General features: G+C 43.7%; 6 protein-coding genes across 6 annotated transcripts; 4 read left to right on the top strand and 2 right to left on the bottom strand.

The window, feature by feature from the left end:
• Positions 1-3684: 3684 nt before the first annotated feature.
• Positions 3685-4304, top strand: BJ212DRAFT_1267109 (uncharacterized protein; the record flags this gene model as incomplete). The annotated part of the gene is made up of 3 exons (XM_041330633.1): positions 3685-3801; positions 3852-4031; positions 4104-4304. Coding segments are annotated over 3 exons (498 nt in total), but the record flags the coding sequence as incomplete, so codon positions are not given.
• Positions 4305-4969: 665 nt separating this feature from the next.
• BJ212DRAFT_1478867 (uncharacterized protein) lies at positions 4970-6120 on the top strand (the record flags this gene model as incomplete). The annotated part of the gene is made up of 5 exons (XM_041339773.1): positions 4970-5062; positions 5088-5208; positions 5266-5350; positions 5692-5815; positions 5869-6120. 5 exons carry the CDS (start codon positions 4970-4972, stop codon positions 6118-6120), a joined length of 675 nt encoding a protein of 224 aa, XP_041195164.1.
• Positions 6121-6601: 481 nt separating this feature from the next.
• On the top strand, positions 6602-7058 carry BJ212DRAFT_1213044 (uncharacterized protein; the record flags this gene model as incomplete). Its single annotated transcript, XM_041329264.1, has 2 exons — positions 6602-6730; positions 6783-7058. Coding segments are annotated over 2 exons (405 nt in total), but the record flags the coding sequence as incomplete, so codon positions are not given.
• Positions 7059-9395: 2337 nt separating this feature from the next.
• On the top strand, positions 9396-11245 carry BJ212DRAFT_1267456 (IPP transferase-domain-containing protein; the record flags this gene model as incomplete). Its single annotated transcript, XM_041330666.1, has 8 exons — positions 9396-9677; positions 9729-10111; positions 10162-10246; positions 10295-10439; positions 10488-10700; positions 10757-10813; positions 10862-10949; positions 11002-11245. The coding sequence occupies 8 exons, from the start codon at positions 9396-9398 to the stop codon at positions 11243-11245; spliced, it is 1497 nt and encodes a 498-aa protein (XP_041195166.1).
• Positions 11246-19230: 7985 nt separating this feature from the next.
• On the bottom strand, positions 19231-19713 carry BJ212DRAFT_1213851 (uncharacterized protein; the record flags this gene model as incomplete). The annotated part of the gene is made up of 1 exon (XM_041329276.1): positions 19231-19713. A coding segment is annotated over one exon (483 nt), but the record flags the coding sequence as incomplete, so codon positions are not given.
• An 832-nt stretch (positions 19714-20545) lies between these two features.
• On the bottom strand, positions 20546-21338 carry BJ212DRAFT_1478873 (uncharacterized protein; the record flags this gene model as incomplete). The annotated part of the gene is made up of 5 exons (XM_041339774.1): positions 20546-20698; positions 20755-20811; positions 20856-21100; positions 21156-21263; positions 21323-21338. 5 exons carry the CDS (start codon positions 21336-21338, stop codon positions 20546-20548), a joined length of 579 nt encoding a protein of 192 aa, XP_041195168.1.
• Positions 21339-22719: the final 1381 nt, after the last annotated feature.

Raw genomic sequence — 22719 nt, forward strand, 5'->3', positions numbered from 1 at the left:
TCTGAGCAGTTCAGAAGTACAATAGGTTTTTGTGGTTGGTGAAGATGAGGACAGGGTGAGGGGGTTTCCTTCTAGGTAATGGTGCCATTCAGTCAAGGCGTGGATGACTGCTAAGAATTTGCAATCAAATATCTGATAGTTGTGCTCCGCTGGATTCAGGGTCTGCGACAGGTATCCACATGGATGATACATTCCATTGTCATCAGTTTGGAGTAAGACTGCACCTGTGGCAACTAGTGAGGTGTTGGTTGCCACAGCAAACTGCCAGCTAGGGTCTGGGTTTTGAAGGACAGGTTGCTTTAAGAAACAGTCTTTTAATGAGGAAAAGGCGGTGGTGCAGAGGTCTGACCATTGGAATACTGTGGCTTTCTTCATCAGATCAATTAGTGGTCTGGCAATGTCGGAGTAGTGAGGGACGAAGTTTCAGTAGAAATTACAAAATCCTAGAAATGACCAAACCTCTTTTACTGTCATTGGAACAGGCCAGTCTTTGATCCCATCAGTTTTGGCAACATCCATTGCGATGCAACCTGGCCAAATAATCATGCCCAGGTACTCCACTTCTTGTGCATCAAAGGTACATTTTTCTGGTTTAAGGAAGAGCTTCTCCTTCCAAATTCTATTGAGGACACACCGGGTGCAATCATGGTGTGAGGAAAGGTTATTGGAGAAAATCAGAATATTGTCCATATAGATGACCAACCATCCTTCATTGATTTCCTGTTGGAACGTCTGATTCATATACGCTTGGAAGGTGGCAGGAGAATTGCAGAGGCTGAAAAACATAACATTTGGCTCAAAGAGGCCATATTCTGTGGTAAAAGCAGCTTTCCATCTATCATCAGGGTGGATATGAATGTTGTTATAACCAGAACGGATGTCCATCTTCATGAAGTATTTAGCACCATGCAACTGGGTGACCAGAGAGAGTGGTAACGGGAGCAGATAGGCATTCTTGACCATCCATTCATTAATGTACCGATAGTCTTGACATAGATGAAGATCTCCACTTTTCTTTCCTACAAAGAAGAAGCTGCTTGCTTGTGGCAACTTTGACTCAGAGATAAAACCCTTCTTTACATTCTCATCAATGAACGCTTTGACAGTAGTGCGTTCTGCTTCAGATAACGGATAAACTTTTGACATTTTTGGAATGAACCCAGGTTTGGTTTCAATATGATGGTTGATTCCTGGTCATTCCAGTGGCAATTGGTTAAGACTGTCTTTTGCGAAAATATCAGCGAAATTGTGAAGATAAGAGGGGATGAGCTCTTTGAACATTTTCTTCTTCTGTTCAAGCCTGGCTGCTAAGGTGAACTGCTGGGCTTTGTTACTGGTCTTGATGTATTCTGTGGGCCATGATAGGGGTGTAACCATAGGTTTCTGTTCTGCAATGCTGGTGCCATCCTTGGTTAATGGGGTATCCATAGAAACATTGGTAATGACCTGGAGCTCGGCAGTATCAGTGGGATATTCAACCAAAAATTCATTGTCGTCGAGGTGATATGTGGCGAGTTCTTGTATGGGTGGTGCATAGTCCGAAGAAGTCCATACATCATCTTTGGTATCAAAGGAATCATCATCATCAGGGATGGGGTCAGGATTGGTCAATACTGAGGATTCTTCTTCATCCGGAATTTCTTTGATGGTGGCTCGAGGAAGTGGTTCTTGATGTGGTATCATGACTGGGACAGGTTTCACAGGAGGCGCCTTCAGCAGCTCTACAACTGGGTTTTGTTTTTCAATGTTTCTCTGGAAGAGAGGTTGGAGGTTATTCTTCTTTCATTCAATGTCGACCTCTTCTTCAATCTGATTGCTTTTCTCTGTTTGAGAGAGTTCTAGTGTTTCTGCTTTCCATCTGATTACCGGGTCCATGGCACATAGCCAGGGAATCCCAAGTAAAATCTGATCACAATGGCCAAGCCGTGTAATATTAAATTTTCCAATCATGGATCATTTGTCGATTTTCATGATGAGGATGCAATATCGAGTGATAGTGCCCCCCTTTGCAAAACTTCCATCCGCAGTGGTGACTCGGAATGGTTTCGTGAGTTTGTGCATTCGGATCCTGTGGATTTTGACAAAATCCTCTGAGATAAATGTTCCGGCAGCACCAGAGTCAACAACAGCTGTTGTTTTGATGGTTTTCAGATGAGTTTTAGAGATAAGTGAAATGGGAATGCAAAGTTCCTTTCTGATTCCAATACTTCGTACAAGTCTGATAGGTACATTGGAAGATACTGATGTCAATCCAGTCTTCCACATCAAAAATCCTCAGCTAGGCAACAGATCATTGTATCTTCATCTTCTTTGTTGCTGTCTTCTATCTCTTCATGATGAATGGGGGTCTTTCCATTTTTCTTCTGGGGGCATGCTCTAGTCATGTGTCCTCTCTGATGACATGTGAAACATAACCCTTTCTTCATATGGTCGTTTCTCTCAGCTTTGGTAAGCCGATCTACTTCCATGGCATTTGGGTCGTGCCAATCAATGGAAGGTCTGGGTACATATTGCTGTCCAGTTGGCTTGGTGGTAGTGCGGTTGTTCTGACAGAACATGGCACCCCTTTGCCAATTACTATTGACCCTGATGGCTGCAGCAACGTATTTGTCGAAGTCTGTGGGAATGGTTTCCATTTGATAGATGGAGTTACCAATCCCCTTCTTGAGTCTGTCATTGAAGAACATGATCAGGACAGCGTCTTGCTTTACAGATGCTTGTGCAGCAAGGGTCTTGAAGCTGGTGATGTAGGAAGTGAGATTGCCCATTTGTTTCAAGGTACAGAGTTTATTCATTGCTGTGCCAATGGCATCAGCTGGTATGAAGGCTTCTTTGAACTTTGTTTCGAAGTTTGCAAAGGTTCCATAGGACTTGGAGATGGAGTTGTCAACTTCGGTATAGAAGGTGAGGGCCCATCCCATAGCACTATCTTTTGTCATATATGTGAGAGCAGTAATGACTTTCTTTTCGTCGGTGTTGTAGATTGTAGCATTAAGCACAAAGTACACCTTAATTGCATACAACCAACATAAAGCCTGCTGAGGGCTTCCATCATAAGATGTTGGGGCTCCGGCTTTAAGTTCTGAGTTGGTGGTAGATGCTGACATCCTGATCATCTGGTCTAGTGATGCATCTGATTACAGGGGATGTTACATCTCTCTCTGTCTGATCTTGGTTTCTGGGTTCTGGGACCTCCCTGATGGAGAGGGTCGGAGTAGGTACTTTAATCTTTTGTTATGAACTAGGATGGTCGTAACAACAGTAGCTTGATAAGAGCAATGACTGATGTTATAGTCAAGACTTTACAAATGTAAAGGTTGTAAGACAAGACAAAGAGAGTGTCTCTGACTTGAATATTGGTTTCAGACAACTTAGGATTGGAGATCCTAAGCAAAGGAAGTTCCAGGTGAAAACCTAGTAAGATTAAAGTAAGGAACTACTAAGTACATAGTTGACTATATATAGGACGTAAGTGACTTTAGGGCAGGTACACGTACATCAGCAATGAGTCAGAGATAAGAGACAAGTCAAAGATAAGAGATGAGTCATCTAACAATGGCTGTGGCGATCGCAATGTAATACAAATATGGAAGATAAGTCTAGTGATGGCACTGCATCATGTGGTCATGACATAATACAAGTATATGGAAGAGAAAATGAATAGGGGCATATGTAGCTGTAACAGACCAAGCCTTTGGTAATTTCTGTATCAAGCTTAATAACTTTCTTAATCTTCTTTTACCCTCATCAAACATACCACTGCCTAAAGGCAAACACATTCATCTTCAAGGGACTTATGAAGTATGTATATCTCAGCTCTTTGTTTTTGCTATGCTGACATGTACATGCAGATTACAGAGCACCATTTCATGCATATCAACTATGAATCAATGGTTGATTGGTGTCAGCACACAGACTACCTTCATTGCAATCCCCTTTTCTTTGGTTCTCTGCACTTCAACTGTGTCTTTATTCAGCAGACAGAAAACAAGGTCATTCTCAGCAGGCTGTTATTCTGTTTTGAATGCCTGGTTGGGGATCACAGGCTTCCCTTGGCTTTCATCTACCCCTTTGACACTCCCACTGGTTTGCACACTCAAAAGGACAAGGACCTTAACCTTTTCAGAGTTCAAGCAAGACCACAAGCACAAGCCCAGTTCTATTCTGTTAGATCCATCATATGTGGAGCAATTCTTGTTCCAGATGGACCTTCCAACTATCTTGTAGTTGATACTACAGATACTGATATGTTTCTTCATGTGAAGATGATGCACTTGGAGGCAGGCCATATTGTGCACATTTGATCTCATGGTTGAGCATCCACTGCCCAGTGCTGGTGACCCTATTGTTAGTAAGTCTAGGACACTACAATGTATGCAATGCTGACTCTCAACCTACAGCAACCACAAAATGATTCATGGAATGTCAAGTTGATGACATTCCATGAGCTGAAGAGTTTATTGATGGCCTGAGCCATTATACACAAGGGTCAGTGATCAAACAATCAACTGGTTTGTCACTGGCAACCATCATATTATACAAGGGTCAGTGATCAAACAATCAACCAGTTTCTCACTGACAACAATTGTATTATGCAAGGGTCAGTGATCAAACCATCAACCAGTTTCTTGGCCCTCTGGATGAATTGACTCATCTGAGTCATCACATTGTTCAACTTGTGCAAAAAACTTTATACCACCCCTCATCCCCCTCGTCACTCCAATGGCATCCACTGTGCAGGTTACTTGCAGACAGATGTCTCATTTTGTCCCTGTGAATGCTCCATCATCTCTATCCACCTCTTCCTGTGAATCCTAATCTGCCACCTGTCCCTTCCCACAGCAACATCTCCATGTAAGACTCATCTTGCACCTCATTTGTATTCCCCACCTTGCTTACTCTACAAATTGTCTCTGCAGTACCAGCACCCTTATTTGGACCATCCATGACACAACCTCCTACCACCACCATGCCTACATCCATATCTTCTTTATTGCCCAACTTCTTCATCACACCAGCTCCACCCGCAACATCTACACCTGCAACAACTGCATCTTTGACAGTTCCATAGTCTCACAGCTGCACAGCTGCAATTTGCTGCTCCCTGGACCACATCCACCTTTTCTGTGCCTGCACCTTACTCTCCTCTTAAGGAGCTGCTAACTCCACACTCAGCATTCACAACTAGTAAGCATGTGACAGCCAAGAGTAAGTCTTGGATGATTCAGAGTGTCAAATCATCTTCTGATCATTTCACTGATCAAGTAGAGAACTCACCAATCCTGAGCATCAGTGCTGTAGCTGTGCAGATGATGTATTCTGTTGAGTCAGAGCCAAAGAAGGAGTGCTGGTGAGGTATCACAAAGGAGTGGCAGTACACTCAAGGCCTTGTACTGGACACCAATGACATCTTGTACACTGGTCCAGGGAGCTGCTGAGAGCTGAACAGGATGTGCATTGACACAAAATGTAAGTGACCAACCTGATTATTACATGTATGCTGATTTCATATGTTGTAAGGCCAGGTTATTATGCTTTCATTATCAATATGCAGTCAGAGCATAGACACATTTTGTTCTTGGCACTGATAGATTGCCACAGCTTCAGCTGCAGAATGCACGAGGTATGACACATTATATATCGCACTATTGTGCTGATTTTGACTGCTCTCATCTCCCCCAGTTTCTCTAGCATTATATCTCATCTCTCTAGGACTCAGAGCACATCTGACTCAGATGATTCATGGGACAGAGAACCTAACATCAAACCAGTTGCAATTCCAGGGCCAAGTGCCTCAAAGGGAGACCTCATGGAGGTATGTTTCAGATGGTAGATTATGTTATGTGTCTTACTCTTCTCTCACTCCAGGCACTTAAGGTGCTGCAGGTTCAGGTCCAGAAGCTCATTGAGGACAATTGTACTCTTCATGAGGAAAACAAAGTTCTCATTGCTGAGAAGCCCAAGCACAAATGTCGTGCAGAAGCACCTGATGAACTCCTGGCCCATGAGCAAATGATAACACTTTATGCTCACAAATACAGCATGACTGTTGAGATGTTCCCTAATGCTGAACTTCTCAGCAAGCAATGCCCTGAGAATCTGACTCCCTTTGACAACTGAAACTGGTACTTGACAGCATTAACCCAGGAATCAGCATTTCTGGATGAACTATTCCAGCACTTCCCTAGTCGCTTACACAGCATCATGGAAAGTTCATACTTCAGCAACCTTGTAAGTAATATCATATGTTTTAATATCTATGTTTTAACTAACATTCATCCTGGATGACCAGGTAATGAAGTGCATTTCTGAGGCTCACTCATCAGAGATCAACAAACTGTGTGGCATTGTGGGGGAGATCTTTGGCCTTCCAGGAATGTACTTCAACAATACCAACTACCACAGAGCTGATGTCACTGAAATATGGAACATGCTTGGAGTGTCTGGAACCAACCCAAAGTACAAGACTTTCCCACCATTCCTCTTTCTCAGAATGCAGGAAGACTCATCCTTAAAGACCATGTTTGGAAACTGGGAGCTTCTAGCTAAGGTATGTGTTCTGCCAACAAGCGTCTTCTTACTGACATGTATCCCTGAATAGATTCTGAAGGTTGCACTACATGGTGTTACTTCGCTTCACCAAGAGACAACTGGTGGTCTGAAGACAAATGCCCAGAAATGGAACTTCAAACATGTCACACCAGGATGTATCACATGGGCCACTGTCATTGTGAGTCATCATCTACACTATGTTCAATCATGTTGCTCAGTCAATATCACAGTCAATTTTTCTGCTGTCGCCTGACACAGAATTTCAGAAGTCTGGCTTAGGAAAGTCATCCAATATTAACTACAAGGATCTATTCTTCCACTATAAGAAGCTCTTACTCACAAAGTGGGATAGCCATCACATTCAAATCATTGTGCAAAACATCAACCAAGATATTTTCAGCTCCACAAAATTTTCTACTTCTGCAGTTGGTCAGGAAGATCACTCCAGCAAAATAATTCATGCCATGAATGCACTCAATATGGATACTGACAGCAAGTCAGATGATGCTCCATCTTCTACTGTGCAGGGTGTTGCAGCTTCTCAGTCTGACATCATTGAGGTGCCACAGCCCACTGAATGCCACACACCCACTCTTAGCGCTGTCTCATCCATCAGTACTCACTCCACTCTCACTGCCGCCTCTGTAGGGCACACTGAAGTACCTATTCAGGGTGCCACAACAGGCCCAGCAGTGACTGCTACAGTCATAGTGCAGGAAACGGATATCAGACAGCAACCAGCTTGAGGTAGATGAAAGACTAGGGTGAAGAAACCTGCAGGTGAAGCTGTTCATCGTGGCACTCATGCTTGTTAGGGATAGATTTTCAATTTCATTTTGTACTTGTCCTTACAACATGTAGATGTGTCATATGCCATTCCAGACCCTCAACTCTAAATCTGCTTCTCCAGACATCCAGATCTGAGATCTGGATCTCCAATGATCTGATCTATCTTTATCTTCCTTCCAGAATCCAAACTCTATATCAGTGCCCAACCCCATTTAGACTTCCCCTGTCTCCAGACTCTGGTTAACTATGTTTCCCTTCTAATTATTGATCTGTTACATACATTTCATTTCCAATATGCATTATTGGTGATCCATCCTACTTACTAATAGACTTTGCATATGCTTTGTACATAGCCTTTGTGTTTGCTGACTGATTCCTATATGATACCTACAGTATATAAACCTCCTGTAACTCTTGGAAATACTTTAGTTCAAACATCATCTTAGTTCCTGCTCATTCCTGCGTCCTCCAGACTTGAGCCAAGTCTCTTGTCACATTCCAAGTCTTAGGATTGCATCCTAGACTACATCTCCAGCTCTACCTTAAGGTAGTCTACCCCCTGTTAGTTTCTAATCCAGAATCCATCCAGATTAGCCTTATCCACTTGCCCAAGTAACATCCAGACATCTGCTGGATTTATCTCATGTTTCAGATCCAGACATCCATTGTCCACCCTAGTCAAAACCTGGAAACTCTGGATGACTATTCTAGCCCCCGGAAATTAAGGGCACATACTTGGGAAAGGGGCACAGTGTACAAGCTGAGGCCAAGCCCTTGTGATCTGACCCCCTTGAGCACACAACCTTAACAAGATGTTGCCATAGTTCAAACTTGTGCCCTCAAAAGTGTTGTGACCTTAGCTTATTAGACACTTAGACTAATACCTTATAGGTATTAACAGTAAAGTAAACCATTATATACAGTAAAGTTTCTATGTATATAATGGCCATTTAGTCTAACAGTTTTACTACAGTAAATTCCAACCATCATGTGACCTTAAGCTTAAGCCAATAAACACTACAGATAGTCAAGCATTCAAAACCTACCAAGTACAAACTTAATTGACAAGTGAGTAACACAAACCTAATACAATATAACAGTTAACTAACTAATAAGCATAACAGGACCGAAAGCATAAGAAAACTGGTAAGTAATAATACACATACAAATGTAATATGATAACACTAATAATAAGCACAATAGGAACTGAAAGGTAAGATAACACCAGGAAATGATAAGATAAAGTACTATGGTAATAGAAGATGATAGAAAGGGGCTTGCAAGAGACGGGCATCATCGCAACCAGTTGCAATGCTCACCGTGACTCAGGGTACAAACAACTCATTACAATGACTAAGATTGATTACAACAGATTTCAATGACCATTGCAATGGGCATTGCAACCGTGATTGCAATGGCCGTTACAAGACCGACTCTATTATTGGAAGCCATTTCAATCGGAGGTTTGAATTTAAACCTTTCAATGCTTTGTAATGCATTGAAAGCTAAATTAGGAATTTCCGACATGGGGGTTTGGGGCTTATATAAGTGTCACATTGTGCTCAGGCTGGGCGTTGCCCAATGCCCATAGCACGACACGTCTCAACCGGCCGTACTATACAGACCTTGGGCGCGGTGAATATTTGCATTTCCAGTAGTAGCGATTTGAGCTGATCTTAATTCGTTCTAGGTGCTCGAAATATTGTCGTTGATCAGTGACGCGAGGGAGCATGCGCCGTCTTACTTTAGGGACGTCGGTTTTCATGTTCTATGGAATCCAAACCAAATGCAAACTGTCTTATCAGGTCTGAATTACATCTCCGCAAGTCTGGGATACCCTGGAGTTCTGCCAGGTCCTGCCAGTTCTGCTGTGGAACAGGCACAGCCAGTTTTACCACTAGTCCGGTTTGCAAAACTGCCGAGTTTTGCTAACAACATTAGAAAAATGATGGTAGCGGTCTTTGCCACGTAAGCTGGCCCTACGGCTCATATCCGACTGACACATTATAGATAATAGCCTTCGATGCTGGAGATCTCCCGCTTCTGCCTCAGAAATGTCAAATCTCAGACCCATAATCACGATTTGTGGGACCACGGGCGTCGGAAAGTCCAAGCTGTCCATCGAGCTGGCTCTCAAGATTGCTCAAGGAATACACGGATGGAGAGGCGCGAGGATCATCAACGCCGACTCCATGCAAGTATACACTGGGATGGACGTGATCACGAACAAAGTCCCAGTCGCGGAAAGAATGGGAGTCGAGCACCTTCTCATGGACTTCAAGCAGCCTGGGGAGCAGTACGTTGTGGGCCAGTGGGTCCAAGACGCTATCAAGGCGGTAAATTATCTGCTTATCCTCCCCGTCACTTCGGTCTCAACTTGATCGCAGATCGACGAGACGCACCGGATGGACATGATACCGATTATTGTCGGCGGTACATCTTATTGGATCCAACATCTCATGTTTCCGAATCGGCTGCCCACTCCAGGGCAAACGTTATCGGATTCCGTCGCGCAGTCCATTGCCAACTTGCCTCCCGAACTCCTCGAGCTATTCAATGCGCTTCCAGAGCATCCTCCATCCGCAGCATCTCACCCTCAGGATGCGATGTTGCTGCACAGACTTCTCACTGCGCTCGACGAACCAGTCGCTCAGCGATGGCATTGGAGAGATACGCGCAAAGTGATGGGAAGCCTTCGTGTGATCAAAGACACCGGGAAGGCCCCGAGCGAAATTATCATCGAGCAGTCTAAAACGGCGTTGATTCCGAGGTTTGAATTCTCCTATCAGCGGCGTGGCATTTTCACCGAACTAGCATCAGGTATCGAACCCTGTGTTTCTGGCTCTATGCCGAGCCTTCCATCTTGAATGAGCGCTTGGATGCAAGGGTAGACGACATGATCAAGGTCAGGAAGGTCTTGATCGATCGACCGCATACTGACAGGCTCGTTCAGGAAGGGCTGTTGAATGAAATCAAAGAACTCCGAGCGATCGCTTCCTCCCCCGCATGCAGTTCGCCTGACGGAGTCGTCGCAGGGCCTTCCGACGAATCAGCCGTGCAGCAGACTGATTATACTGTCGGCATCTATCAGTCTATCGGTGAATTTCGTCCGGTTTTTTTCTACGACACCGACTTACAAGACCTAGGATATAAAGAGTTTCATGACTATCTCGCTTCTGCAGAGCCCTCCGAGAAGGTTTTTGCGTCCGCTGTGGAGCAAATGAAGTACGGGACGAGGCAATATTCGAAGCGTCAGATACGGTGGTTGAAGAACAAGCTTCTTCCTGCTATCTATAGCGCGAATGGAGGTGGCGATCATGCGGCTGCCCTCCTCCCGGTTTACCTTTTAGACGCCACTGGTGAGTTTACTATTTTTGCACATCAAATTTCAGGCGGCATGATTTATCCCCGGAAGAACTCGGCGACCAGTGGACATCTCATGTTCTCAACCAAGGCGAACGTATCGTTGAAGGTACGTGCTCTCTGTCCACCTCGTGCTCGCACTGATGGATCATGACAGCTTTCCTTGGCAATGAGACATTGGTCGATCCCCTATTACTGTCCGAAAGGGCGCGGGAGATGCTGACGATCGACGTCAAACCTACGAGGTACGTCCATCGCATTCTGGGATCCTCGATATTTTAGCCAACAGCTGGGTAGTCCCACAGAAATATTGCGGGCGCGGAAGAAGGTGGTGTGCCGTGCGTGTACGCTTGATCCGTCGCAGCCCTTCATGGTCGAAGATGGCTCTCAGTGGGAAGCCCATCGACGGTCCCGCACTCATAGACGACACGCTTCGAGAGATAAGAAAATGCATGGACAGCCGGTCAACCGACGGGTTATGGTCCATAGCGACATTCCCAGCAAGGTCGACGCTGAAGATCAGCATCGTTCTATCGTATAGACGAGGTCTACTTTGTTGCGCGTGGTTCGTGATTCCTTCTGGGATCCATTTACCGATCAGCGTCATCGTTTTGAATATCGCTTTCGGGAGCACCTTTCGTTTTAAGCAGTTATGCTCTCAGTAGTTCCTGTTTGTTTATTTATCCCACGCAACGACCTTGCGAGGAGGCGGGCTAATTTTCCTCCTGCGCCGGGGTCACTATCGATGGGTTCTTCCAGAACGATTTACATCACCTATATGATCACTATTGCTACGAAGCCAGCGGAGCAGCCTCTCAGTCTTGTCCTCCTGAAACATCTCTACATTTTGTAAAACGAACTGCTCGAATTTGCATGCGACCCGCACATATACCCTTGACGGGTTGCTGTGTGATCTGTTTACCCATCCACCCATGGCAAAATCAGGGCCCACTTGGAGGGTATGGGTGCAGGACCTGCAACCCTGCAACACCAGGGGTTTACCCCTGCAGTTGCCTGATTTAATTATTGGACAAAATCACAGCCAAATAAGTTTGGATTCTTGAATGGCAGCCGGATTCCTACGGGTGCATTTGCTGCAGACGCTGAGACAGAACTTCCCCACTTATCATGGGAGTCAGGAAAAGTAAAAACGGTGTTAGGTATGGAAGCCCGGACACTCGTGCTCAATTACTCAGCTAAAATTGCTGCTTATGGTAACTGGACCTCGAGCACCATGCTTGCATATTTGTATATGTTGACTAGTGACATACCTATTTGTTACCTTGCTTGTTGACACTCTTTGACCAACCATTTCTGAATTCACATTGATCAATCTGTTGAACACCATATCAAAAAAATCATCCTACATAATAACACAGCTAAATGTAGCATGTTCAAAAAACATGATCCCAAGCCAAACATAGCACAATCTAAGCTACTTCTGCCCCAAGTGTCTCAAGTCCAAATCCTGGCCATTTGCAGAACATGTTGCAAACATGGTGTTTCTCAAATTCACTGACTGTTATGCTTGGCATTTGTAAGAATGACTAGATGGAAATAAATGATCTAAAGTGTGAACCTATTCACGAGTCATGTGAGTTAGGCAGTATATTGCAGGCCCTGGTCTGTGTTAAGAACCATGTTGCTCAAGGGGGAGAGAGACTGACTCAGAGGGGCTTGGCCTCAGCTCGTACGCTGTGCCCCTTACCCGAGTATGTGCCCTTCATTTCATATGAGGTCTGATGATGGTCTGACGAAGTCCGGAGGACTTCCGGTGGCTGGCTACTCTGCTGGAGAGCGCTAGAGGACTTCCAGAGGAGCGCGGGAAATGTCCAGAGGAGCGCAGGAGAGTTCTGGAGGAATGCAGGAAGTGCTCAGGAGAGTTCCCACTGCAAGGTGATACTTCTACAGGAAACAGGATGGAAGGATAGGAGGTCTGATGGCCCAGAGGACAGGAGGACAGGAGGACAGGAGGACAGGAGGACAGGAGGACAGGAGGACAGGAGGACAGGAGGACAGGAGGACAGGAGGGCAGGATGTCTGAAGGACAGGAGGACGGAACATCCGAAGGTACGGAGGGCGGAACGTCCAATGGACAGGAGGACAGAACATCCGAAGGTACGGAGGGTGGAACGTCCAATGGACAGGATGCCCGGAGGTACAAGGGACAGGAGGTCCGGAGGCCCAGAAGGAATAGGGGCTACATTGGATGAAGTCCGATGTAGAAACAAACAGAGGTAGACTACCCTAAGGTAGAGTTGGAGAGACAGGAAGTGGACCAAAGTCCAGAAAGAGGGTAAGTGCTGGAAAGGTGGAGCTCTGGCCTAGGGAATCAATCCCTAGGCCTGATGGGTAGGACAGACTTAGGTGGACCAAAGTCCAAGAGAGGATTGGGCAAGTCTAAGTTGATATTCAAACTAGGGAACTACAGGAGTATCTACAGGGGTTGTATACTGAACAATATCTGAGGGGATCAGTAAGCAAAGGAGCAAGGCTATGTACGAGCATGTGGAAACACATTAGTAAGTAAGACAGAACATAAGTAAATGAACTCGGAGATGAAGACTCGTACAAGGATCAATAAGCAAGATGGAAGAAGAGGTAACCGAAAGCCGGAAAGCAGAGAATGCCTAAATGGGGATAGGCGCAGGATATCGGACAGAGGGTGGGAATAGGTCCGGAGATCTGGGGATCTGGAAGACAAGGTGGATACAGGACCGGAATACAAGAAGGTGGATATAGTTCCGGAATCTGAGATGAGGTGAAGTCTGGATGTCTTGCTGGATGAAGTGCGCATGGGGTGGACAGGATAGGGTTGTATGGATCAGGCTAGCAGTGAGGATCCGATGGTCCGGAGCTCAGGGGTAAATCCAGAGCATAGTCGATCCTGCTGAGGTGTGGAGCACAGTGGAAGGGGATCTTGGAATGAGCTGGATATGATGTGGGGTCTGGATGTAGGCTCGGAAGGCGTGGGAATATGATGGAACGTGGGTCTGGATTGTGGGATATGACAGTCTGTGTAGGTCAAGTTAAAGGGTACAAGCATAAGAGATAGAGTATATATAAAGGTATTAGAGCAAAGCTTTAATAAATGAATCAGAGATTGAAGGTAAATAGTGAATCAGAAAATAGAAATGGAATTGTATGATGGAATATAATAGAATGTCTAAGAAGTGTTAGTGAAATAGGTGAAGAGGTGAAAGGAAAAGAGAAACTGTAACATGACCCCTGTTGTAAGGGTGGTAGGCACCGACTACTATCAAAGAAGATGATGTGATTGTTTATAAGAAAAGAGAGTTTCAGAAGTGTTACCTAGTTCTGCTTCTTTCATCCATTCATTCTCGGAACTTGGGAATCCTTTCCATTTAACATAATATTGGCATCTAGAAGAAGAGCCTTGGTGTCTGACGATGGCTTCTATTTTGTATTCTTCTTCACCATTAATGAGATCAGGTGTGGGTGTAATATGATTAGGGCCATGGATATCATTCTCTTTATAAGGAGAAAGGAGTGTGGTGTGGAAGACGGGGTGGATGCACCATTGCGTGGGTAGGGCAAGTCAATAAGTTATAGGGGATAATATGTCAATGATGGTGAATGGTCCTTCTCGTTTTGGAGCAAGTTTCCAATTAGGGTATCTGAGGTGTAAATTCTTGGCTTCAAGCCAGACTTTGTTGCCTTTAGAGAATGGTACAAATTTAGATGTAATTCATTGATGCATGGTATTGCATGTGAGTTCATGAGCAGCTAGTGCTTCATCATGTGCTTTGTTAAGAATAGTGAGATGTTGTTCTATGTTAGGGATATTGGATTTCGGATGAAGGTCAGGGAGATGATGTGGGTGATAACCCATCATGAGGTAGAAGGGGGATGTGCCACAAGCAGAATGATGTCATGAGTTATGGATGAACTCAGCAAGTAGTAACATAGGTGCCCAACCCATCTGGTTGTTAGAGCAAAAGATCCAAAGGTAGACTTCAAGTTCTTGGTTAACTTGTTCAGTCTCTCCATCACTTTGAGGATGAAATGTGGTGGAAAGGGAATTCTTGTATCCAAGGAGTTTTCTGAGTTCAATCTGGAATTGGGAAGTGAACTGAGGTCTGCGGTCAGAGATAATTTTATCATATAGTCCATATCTAGAGAAAACTTTGGAAAAGAAAATGTTCACGATGCCTTCAGCATCTATAGTTTTAAGGCAAGGGGTGAAAACTACCCCCTTCAAAAGTCCATGGTCAACCACAACCATAATGGAGTTGAAGCCATTGGAAAGGGGTCAGTCTGTGATCAGGTCTACTGAACAGTGGGCAAAGGGTTGATTAGAGATTGGAGCGGGAATAGGGGAAAGAGGGGGGTAGATGGGTGCATGTTTACTTTGTTCTGTTGGCAGATGCAACAACTGTCTACGAAGTTCTTTATGAAAGTGGCTAGTCCAGGCCACCAGTAATTGTGAGAGAGGAGTTCTTGGGTTTTGAAACATCCAGGATGTCCAGTGGTGGGAGAGTTGTGATGGAGGGAAGTGAGTTCTCATCTGAGATCTCCAGGGGGTATGTAAGTAAGTCCTTTATAAGTAAGTATTCTGTGGCTCAATTTCCAATCAGAAAGAGCCAAATGGAGAGGAGGGGGAATAGATGAGTCAGTAAGTGCTTGAAGCGCTGTGTGAACTACAGGATCAATGGCAGAGGATATATGTAGTCTGTCAGTGAATGATGTGTCCACAACATTAAGGAATAAAGAGTCAGGTAAAAGTTGAATACTAGTATTGTCCTTTTTGACATCTACATCTGGAAGGTGATCTGTTCTATGAGAAAGTAAATCTGGGATAATAAGTTCTTTACCAGGTATGTGTTGGATTTGGAGTTCAAATTGTGAAAGGAATGTCTGTCATCTGGCTTGATGGTGGTTGAGGTCTTGTATGTCTCTGAAATATTGAAGGTTCTTGTGGTCAGTTTGTACAAGGACAGGGAAGGGAGATCCGAGGAGATAGTGTCTCCAGGCTTTCAAAGCTCAGATGATAGTGAGTAGCTCTCTATTGTAGATCTGATAATTTCATTCAGCAGGGTTAAAGGATTGAGAGAGGAAGGAGCAAGGAAGCCAGTCTCCATTATTGTTCTTTTGGAGAAGTACTGCACTGGTTGCATATAGTGAGGTGTCAGTGGCAATAGCAAAAGGAGAATTCTTATCGGGTATTTGAAGAATAGGGGATGAGGTAAAGATACATTTCAGCTTATTGAAAGCTTCCTCATGTTCAGTGGTCCAAGAGAATCCTTCATCTTTCTTGGTTAGATCAATTAAGGGTCTGGCAATCGAAGAATAATCAGCAATAAACTGTTGGTAAAAATTAGTGAATCTGAGGAATGATTGGACTTCCTTCACTTTTGTGGGAGTCTTCCATTCAGATATACCCTTTAATTTAGCAGGGTCCATAGCCATAGAACCGGGTTTGATAATCATGCCAAGGTATTCAATTTCCATTACATTGAATGTGCATTTTTCAGGTTTAAGGTGGAGGAGGTTATCATGGAGTTGTTGAAGTACTTTATGGGTTCGGATGCGATGGGTTTCATTGTCTCTAGAGAAAATGAGTATGTCGTCCATGTATATAATAATCCATCCTTCCTGGATCATGTCTCCAAACAGGTCATTCATCATAGACTGAAAGGTGGCGGGTGAGTTACACATTCCAAAGAACATGACTGTGGGTTCAACAAGTCCTCTAGAAGTAGCAAAGCTGCCTTCCATTGATCAGATTTTCTCATATGTATGTTATTATATCCTCATCTGATATCTATCTTGGTAAAGATCTTGGCATCCTTTAGCTTATCTATAAGATCAGAGATTAGCGGTAAAGGGTAGTTATTCTTAACCATGTGTTTGTTCAGGTAGCGATAATCTTGGCAAGGTCGGAGGGAACCGTCTTTCTTTCTGACAAAGAAAAAGGGGGAGGATTGAGGGGATTCAGAAGGAATGATTGTCCCTGTGGCTAGATATTCATCAATAAAATCATTCATAGCCTTATCTTCTTTGGCATTAAGCAGGTAAATTTTGCATTTCTGTGGTTCGAAGGATTCTTTGAGGTCAATCTTGTGGTTGTATTTGCATTCTGGAGGAAGGGTACCATTAGCTACATCACCAAATACATCTTTATATTGTTGGAACTCTTCAGGTATGAGTTCTTCAAAAGTCTTCTTTGGTTTAGTGGTGTCCTGGGCAAGTGTCTGTGAGATATTGTCAGTTTTCCGGATATAGGTATAAAAATCGTCGTTGTCATTGATGGGATCTAAAAGGTGTGGGAGAGTTTTGTTAGCAGGGTCCCATTCATCTTCTAGTTCTTCAAGCACATTGTAAAATACATCTTTGTCTTTGACTTCTTCGATGGTTGCTTTTTTCAGGGTATGCTCCCTTAAGTGGACTTCTTGATTAGTCCAATCGATATCTGGGTTTTCTTTCTTTAGCCAAGTCATTCCCAGGATAGCGTCTTCTCCTCCTAGAGAGGTTACAAAGAATTGCTTCTGCATAGGGACATCTTTGATCAAAAATGAAAGTTCACAGTACCATGTGATTCTTCTGGCTTTGTTTAATGTGCTGTCTACATTACGCACAGGTATTGGGGTTTCAAGTTTGTGCATGTGAATATTTTCTTTAAGTATGAACTTCTCATTGATAAACTGGCCTTCTGTGCCACAATCAATTAGAGCAGCAGCTACAGTGGTTTTTGGGAACTTGTTCAATCTGATGGTTAAAGGCAAACAAATAGAATTAGTATTGCCAACAGATTGTATTACTAGTCTGATTCTGGGAGTGTCTGACACTGGTGCAGGCTCCCTTAAGCAAAATCCTCCTCATCGCTACCTTCATCTTTCTTAACTGGCTTCTTACCACTTTTCTTCATCTGGCATGCTTTAAATGCCTTCCATTCCTGAAATTCTTTGTAATCATTGTCAGATGACTCCTTGATTACCTTCCTGGTGTTGGTTGTAACCATGGGATGGTTAGGGCAGTCTGTGGCTAACCTTTCTTGCTGCATTTGAAGCAAAGGCCGCCCTTGCACCTTCACTCCCGTTCTTGAGGAGTCAGGTAAGTTTTCCTCATCTTCTTCTCACTGTCTTCTTCGTCTATTTCTACTTTATCTATATCCATGGCATAAGGGTTGCGTGCCTTGGTATAGGACAGAGGTGCTGTTAAGGTCCTTCAGACCTTGACATCTAAGGCTTTCTCCAGCCATGATTCGATGGTAGTAGGGGTCATATCAAAGGCGTAAATAGCAGAGGTAATCTCACGCTTTAAGCTGTTTCTAAAGAACATGATCTTGGTGTTCTCTTTGTTGATGCTGGTATCGGCGAGAATGGTGCAGAATAATGAGGTATATGCAGCTACACTGCCGGTTTGTCTAAGAGTGGAGATGTGACAGATTGCAGTCTGTTCAATGTTCTTTGGGAAAAAGGTAGATTTAAATTGTTTAGTGAAATCTTCCCAGGTTCCGTAAGTCTTAGCTGCTACTGCAGCTTTCAATTGGCCTTTGGCCCATTTGGTGGCTTCACCCTTGGTCATAAGGCTAAGCACAAAGATAACTTTTTTCTTATCATTGTCATATACTTCGTCATTCATGTCAAGGTAGGCCTCAACTTGGAGGGTCCATCCTTGAACAAGGCAGGTGTTGCCATTGAAAGGAGAGGGGGTCTTGCCAATTTCTTTAGGCATGGTAGTAGTGGTGGATCGTTTGTAAGTTTGGGTAAAGAAATTCCAAACTTTGTTCTTCAGGGCTTGGTCAGCATAGTACACTGCCCACTGGTCTAGAGAGTATCTGTTGCCTTTGGTGTCAAGACAGAAAAACTCATTCTTTTGTTCATCCCAGGTGAAACTGGGAGGAGTCGGTGCAATGGTCGAAATGGTTTCTGGTTCTGGGCATGAGTTTGAGGGAACCACACAGTAGTGGAGTAACTTGACCTTTTGTTATGCTCAGCATTCATAAGAATGACTAGATGGAAATAAATGATCTAAAGTGTAAACCTATTCATGAGTCGTGTGAGTTAAGCAGTATATTGCAGGCCCTGGTCTGTGTAGGTCAAGTTAAAGGGTACAAGTGTAAGAGAGAGAGTATATATAAAGGTATTAGAGTGAAGCTTTAATAAATGAATCAGAGATTGAAGGTAAATAGCGAATCAGAAAATAGAAATGGAATTGTATGATGGAATATAATAGAATGTCTAAGAAGTGTTAGTGAAATAGGTGAAGAGGTGAAAGAAAAAGAGAAACTGTAACACTGACCACCTTCTCAATGTTGCCCTCCCCAAATATATCTTTGCCTTGGCTAACAGACAAGTGCATCATGATTTGTGGATCAGTCAGTAGCTTCATACTGCTTGTTCAATTCCATATCAATCACACTGAGAATATAGAATACTGGGTCATAGACCTGGAGCATATACCTTGATAATCAGATATAAAGACTAACCCACCTGTCTTCACATACTGGACATGCTGCATGAATGCCAAAAACAGCACAAAGTCATACCCATCCTTGTCTGGGTCAAGCAGTGGGTCAGGATCCATATTATGAATAAACTTGGTGAAATCTTCACCCTCAATAACCTCCTCAAGGAGGAAAGCTCTACATGGTATCATCACAGTCTTTAATGAAGACTTGCCACTGCTTTGAGGGTATGATAGTGCAAGGCTGGCTTCAATAAGCTGCACATGTGGAATATTAAATGGTGAAGGATCAGATGTATCTGCAATTGCATGGTCAATGAAATTGTAGACAAGATCTAACAAAGCTTTTGCCCAGTATAGGACATTTGCTTCTCTGAACAGCTTGGCCAGCTCATCAGATGGTGCAAAGCATCCAATTCTGTAATCTGTGCTAGATGCAGGCATGTCTTGAGGGTACACTCTTTTGAATGAACATTTCACAACAACCTTGTGACTTGCCCATGGCCCCAGACCAGACCTAGGAGGCACCATTAGTATCAACCATCCTTGGTATGCTGTTTTGAATCTGCCAATTCCAATATGGCCTTCAATGGATAGGTCAATTGTCACATAGCCAACAAATGAATCAGCATTATCTACTGAGAATAAGTGGTAGTGGGTGCACTTCAAGAGCTCATTGAGGGGTCAGGTAGGGATCAAGTGAAAATGAATATTTTCATTCTGAAACTTGGAGACTGATACTAAATAGTGAGTGCATTGAATAGACTAAAGGACTGTAACATACTTTGTTTGATATTCAAGTCAGCACCTCTACCAATCTTAAGGGCCTCCCTGAGATGATCACAATCCAGACACAATGCAGGAGGTACCTGTACTTTGTGAGGGGGTGAAATTGTGCTAGAGCTGCTTGCACATTCATGCATTCATTTGATGAAGATGCTGGTAGTAGTGGGGACCAGCAAGTGGGACTTTGTCTCATGTAATGAGGGGAGTGCAGCACTGGCCACTGTGTCAAGTGCTGGGTGACATAAAGGGAGCTGGACTGCAGACAGTGCATCATCTGCTAAGTACAAGTATGAGGTGTCCTTGACTGATACATGACCATCCTTGGTATTAACATTGTCAATAGCACCATTGGCATTAGAGGACTGACCTAAACACTCAATAGCCTGTATAATTGAGTGTAAGTTAGCATAGACAATGAGTGTACAATACATAAGCATACCATCTCATTATCTTCTTGCTAATCTTCAAACTCTGTCCACTGATGCTCTAGAATGACCACCATGAGGGAAAATTGCTTCATCTTGAATGTAGGGCCCTTGATGGAACTTTTGGGGCCTTTTTGGCCTGGCTACAGACACTGTGAGTAGAAGTACAGAATTAATGGCTGGTGCATTGACAAGTCCACTCATCCAGAGTCTTGTACAATGAACTCCTCATCACACCATGAAAATATGCTACCAAGAGCACATAGCTTAGGAAGCACCATCTCTAAAGCAAGATTGATAAGACCTGGAGCATCAATGTAGGCATCAATGTCCTTCTTGCCTTCACAGATATTCTAGATAAAAATACATTAGCATACATTCAAGAGAGCATACTAAGGAAAGACTGTACTCCAATTGATATGTCTCTTGATTTCTTGTGCCCCCCTGCCTCATGAACAGCTGAAATCTTGAGAGAAATAGTTTCAGCTGCCAGCATAGCCAGTGTAATACCAGGATTAGCATAGGCAGCTTTAGCCCATCTGAGACATTCTCCTGTATATGAGATTTATGGTGCAATGAATATCCAATAGCATTGGTAAGCCTTGATGGTATTGGCACTGCTGCTAACCCCTGCCAAGATGTAGGGATAACTACATCAGGGCCAGTGATTGCATGGTGGTGAGAGATTGGCAGTGGACCCATAGTGGCATTAATCCAGTCAGGAACTGCCACAACAGGAGGAGGATTAATGCTTGCTGTTTGTGATAATGTCAGTGCAAGTCCTATCATACAAAGATTGATATGACTTACACTTCCTTTGGGCAGCATTCACTGACTGCTGGATCATCTGAGGATTAGGCTGACAACTACTGGCTGCAGTAGATGGTGCAGGTGCACTAGATGTCAGATATGATGCTGCTACTAGTAGTTAGTAGTTAGATTGTGTCATTGTGATAAAATATACATTATCAACTCACCTGTGGGTCTCTTCATTGATGTCACAGACTGTCTGATACAATGCATAGCAGGCTACATATAGTACATGATGCCCTGCTTTGCCAGGTTTAATTGTTTGCATGTAGTGATAAGGTTGGCCTTTGTTGATCTAGGCATGACAAGAGGGCTGCTCACAGATCCAATCTTTGGCAGCAAAAGTGTCTTCAGTAAACTGACAAATGACATTGTTAGGGTCTGCCATGGGAATGAGAGGCACTGTGAAATGGACTGTGAATAGTAGCAGTAGTGCAGATGCAGAGATGCTGCATGGCTTAAATATGACAAGTTAATAAAATTCAATAGCTAAGAATGTTAAGAGAACATACTAATCCTTTGAAAAACCAGGAATGTTGACCACCAGTAAAGTCACATTGAGAGTGCAGGGCACACATGATGGAAGACTGTTCCCTAAAGAGTGCTTATTGTGCACAGGGGCTTGTGAGGAGCAGGTCAAGCTCCAAAAATGAGGACTTGCAAAACAACATGAAAGGGAAAATGATCATCTGACAGAAGGTACTGGTAGGAGGAGCAGTAGGAGTTTCACAAGATGAGCTTCACCAAACTTGAAGAAGCTTTAGCATAGTAAGGAATTACTAGAGTGGGGAATCAAGTGACAAAGATTAGTGTATGAGCTTGGCAGGATGAGCAGCAGATCTCACAAGATAAGTTTCATGAACTTGAAGAAACTTTGTTGGGAGAAGGGTTTACTCTAGAGTGGGAAAGATAGTGAGTGCATTGGACAACATTCTTGGACAATACATTCAACTTAGACAATGCTATTCTATAGAATTAGGGCAGTGAGTGGCAGTGAAAGACTCAATGGGGATAACTTATCTGTCCTTAGGTTATCCATCCAACTCTATCCAACTTGGTGTAAAAGACACAACCTGACTGGACACTTAGTGAAAGTACCTAGCCAGTATAATGGTAAATGCTCTGCCTAGCTGCTACACCTGCAAGCAAGAATGTTTGACCCAAGGGAATCAATGGACTAGGCTCAAGCTCAAGAGATAAAATGAGTGAAAGGGAGACACTTCAAGCCAAAGACAGAAACTATGTTCCAGGAGCTAGCTAGCGAGCTGAAGAAGCTATAACTAGGAAGCTATAACTAGGGGATGCTACTAAATAACCCAAGTGAATGGGGAGCAACCAAGAATTGGAGACAAGGGAAAACTGAGTAGTGACTGTAGAGTCCTAGGTAAAGGGAAGATGATTACATAAGCAGCAAAAATGCGAACATAACCTAGGGAAAGTAACAACAAGAAAAGTATAGTGAAAACTACCATTTGCAGGCTAGAGTCAATGTTATGATCAAGCTAAGTTTGTAGCAAGCAAATGAAGTGAGTGAGTAACAGAGAACTTGAATTGGGGCTCACAC

This window comes from Suillus subaureus, assembly GCF_016647635.1.
Source record: "Suillus subaureus strain MN1 chromosome Unknown BJ212scaffold_9, whole genome shotgun sequence".
Lineage (NCBI taxonomy): Eukaryota > Fungi > Basidiomycota > Agaricomycetes > Boletales > Suillaceae > Suillus > Suillus subaureus.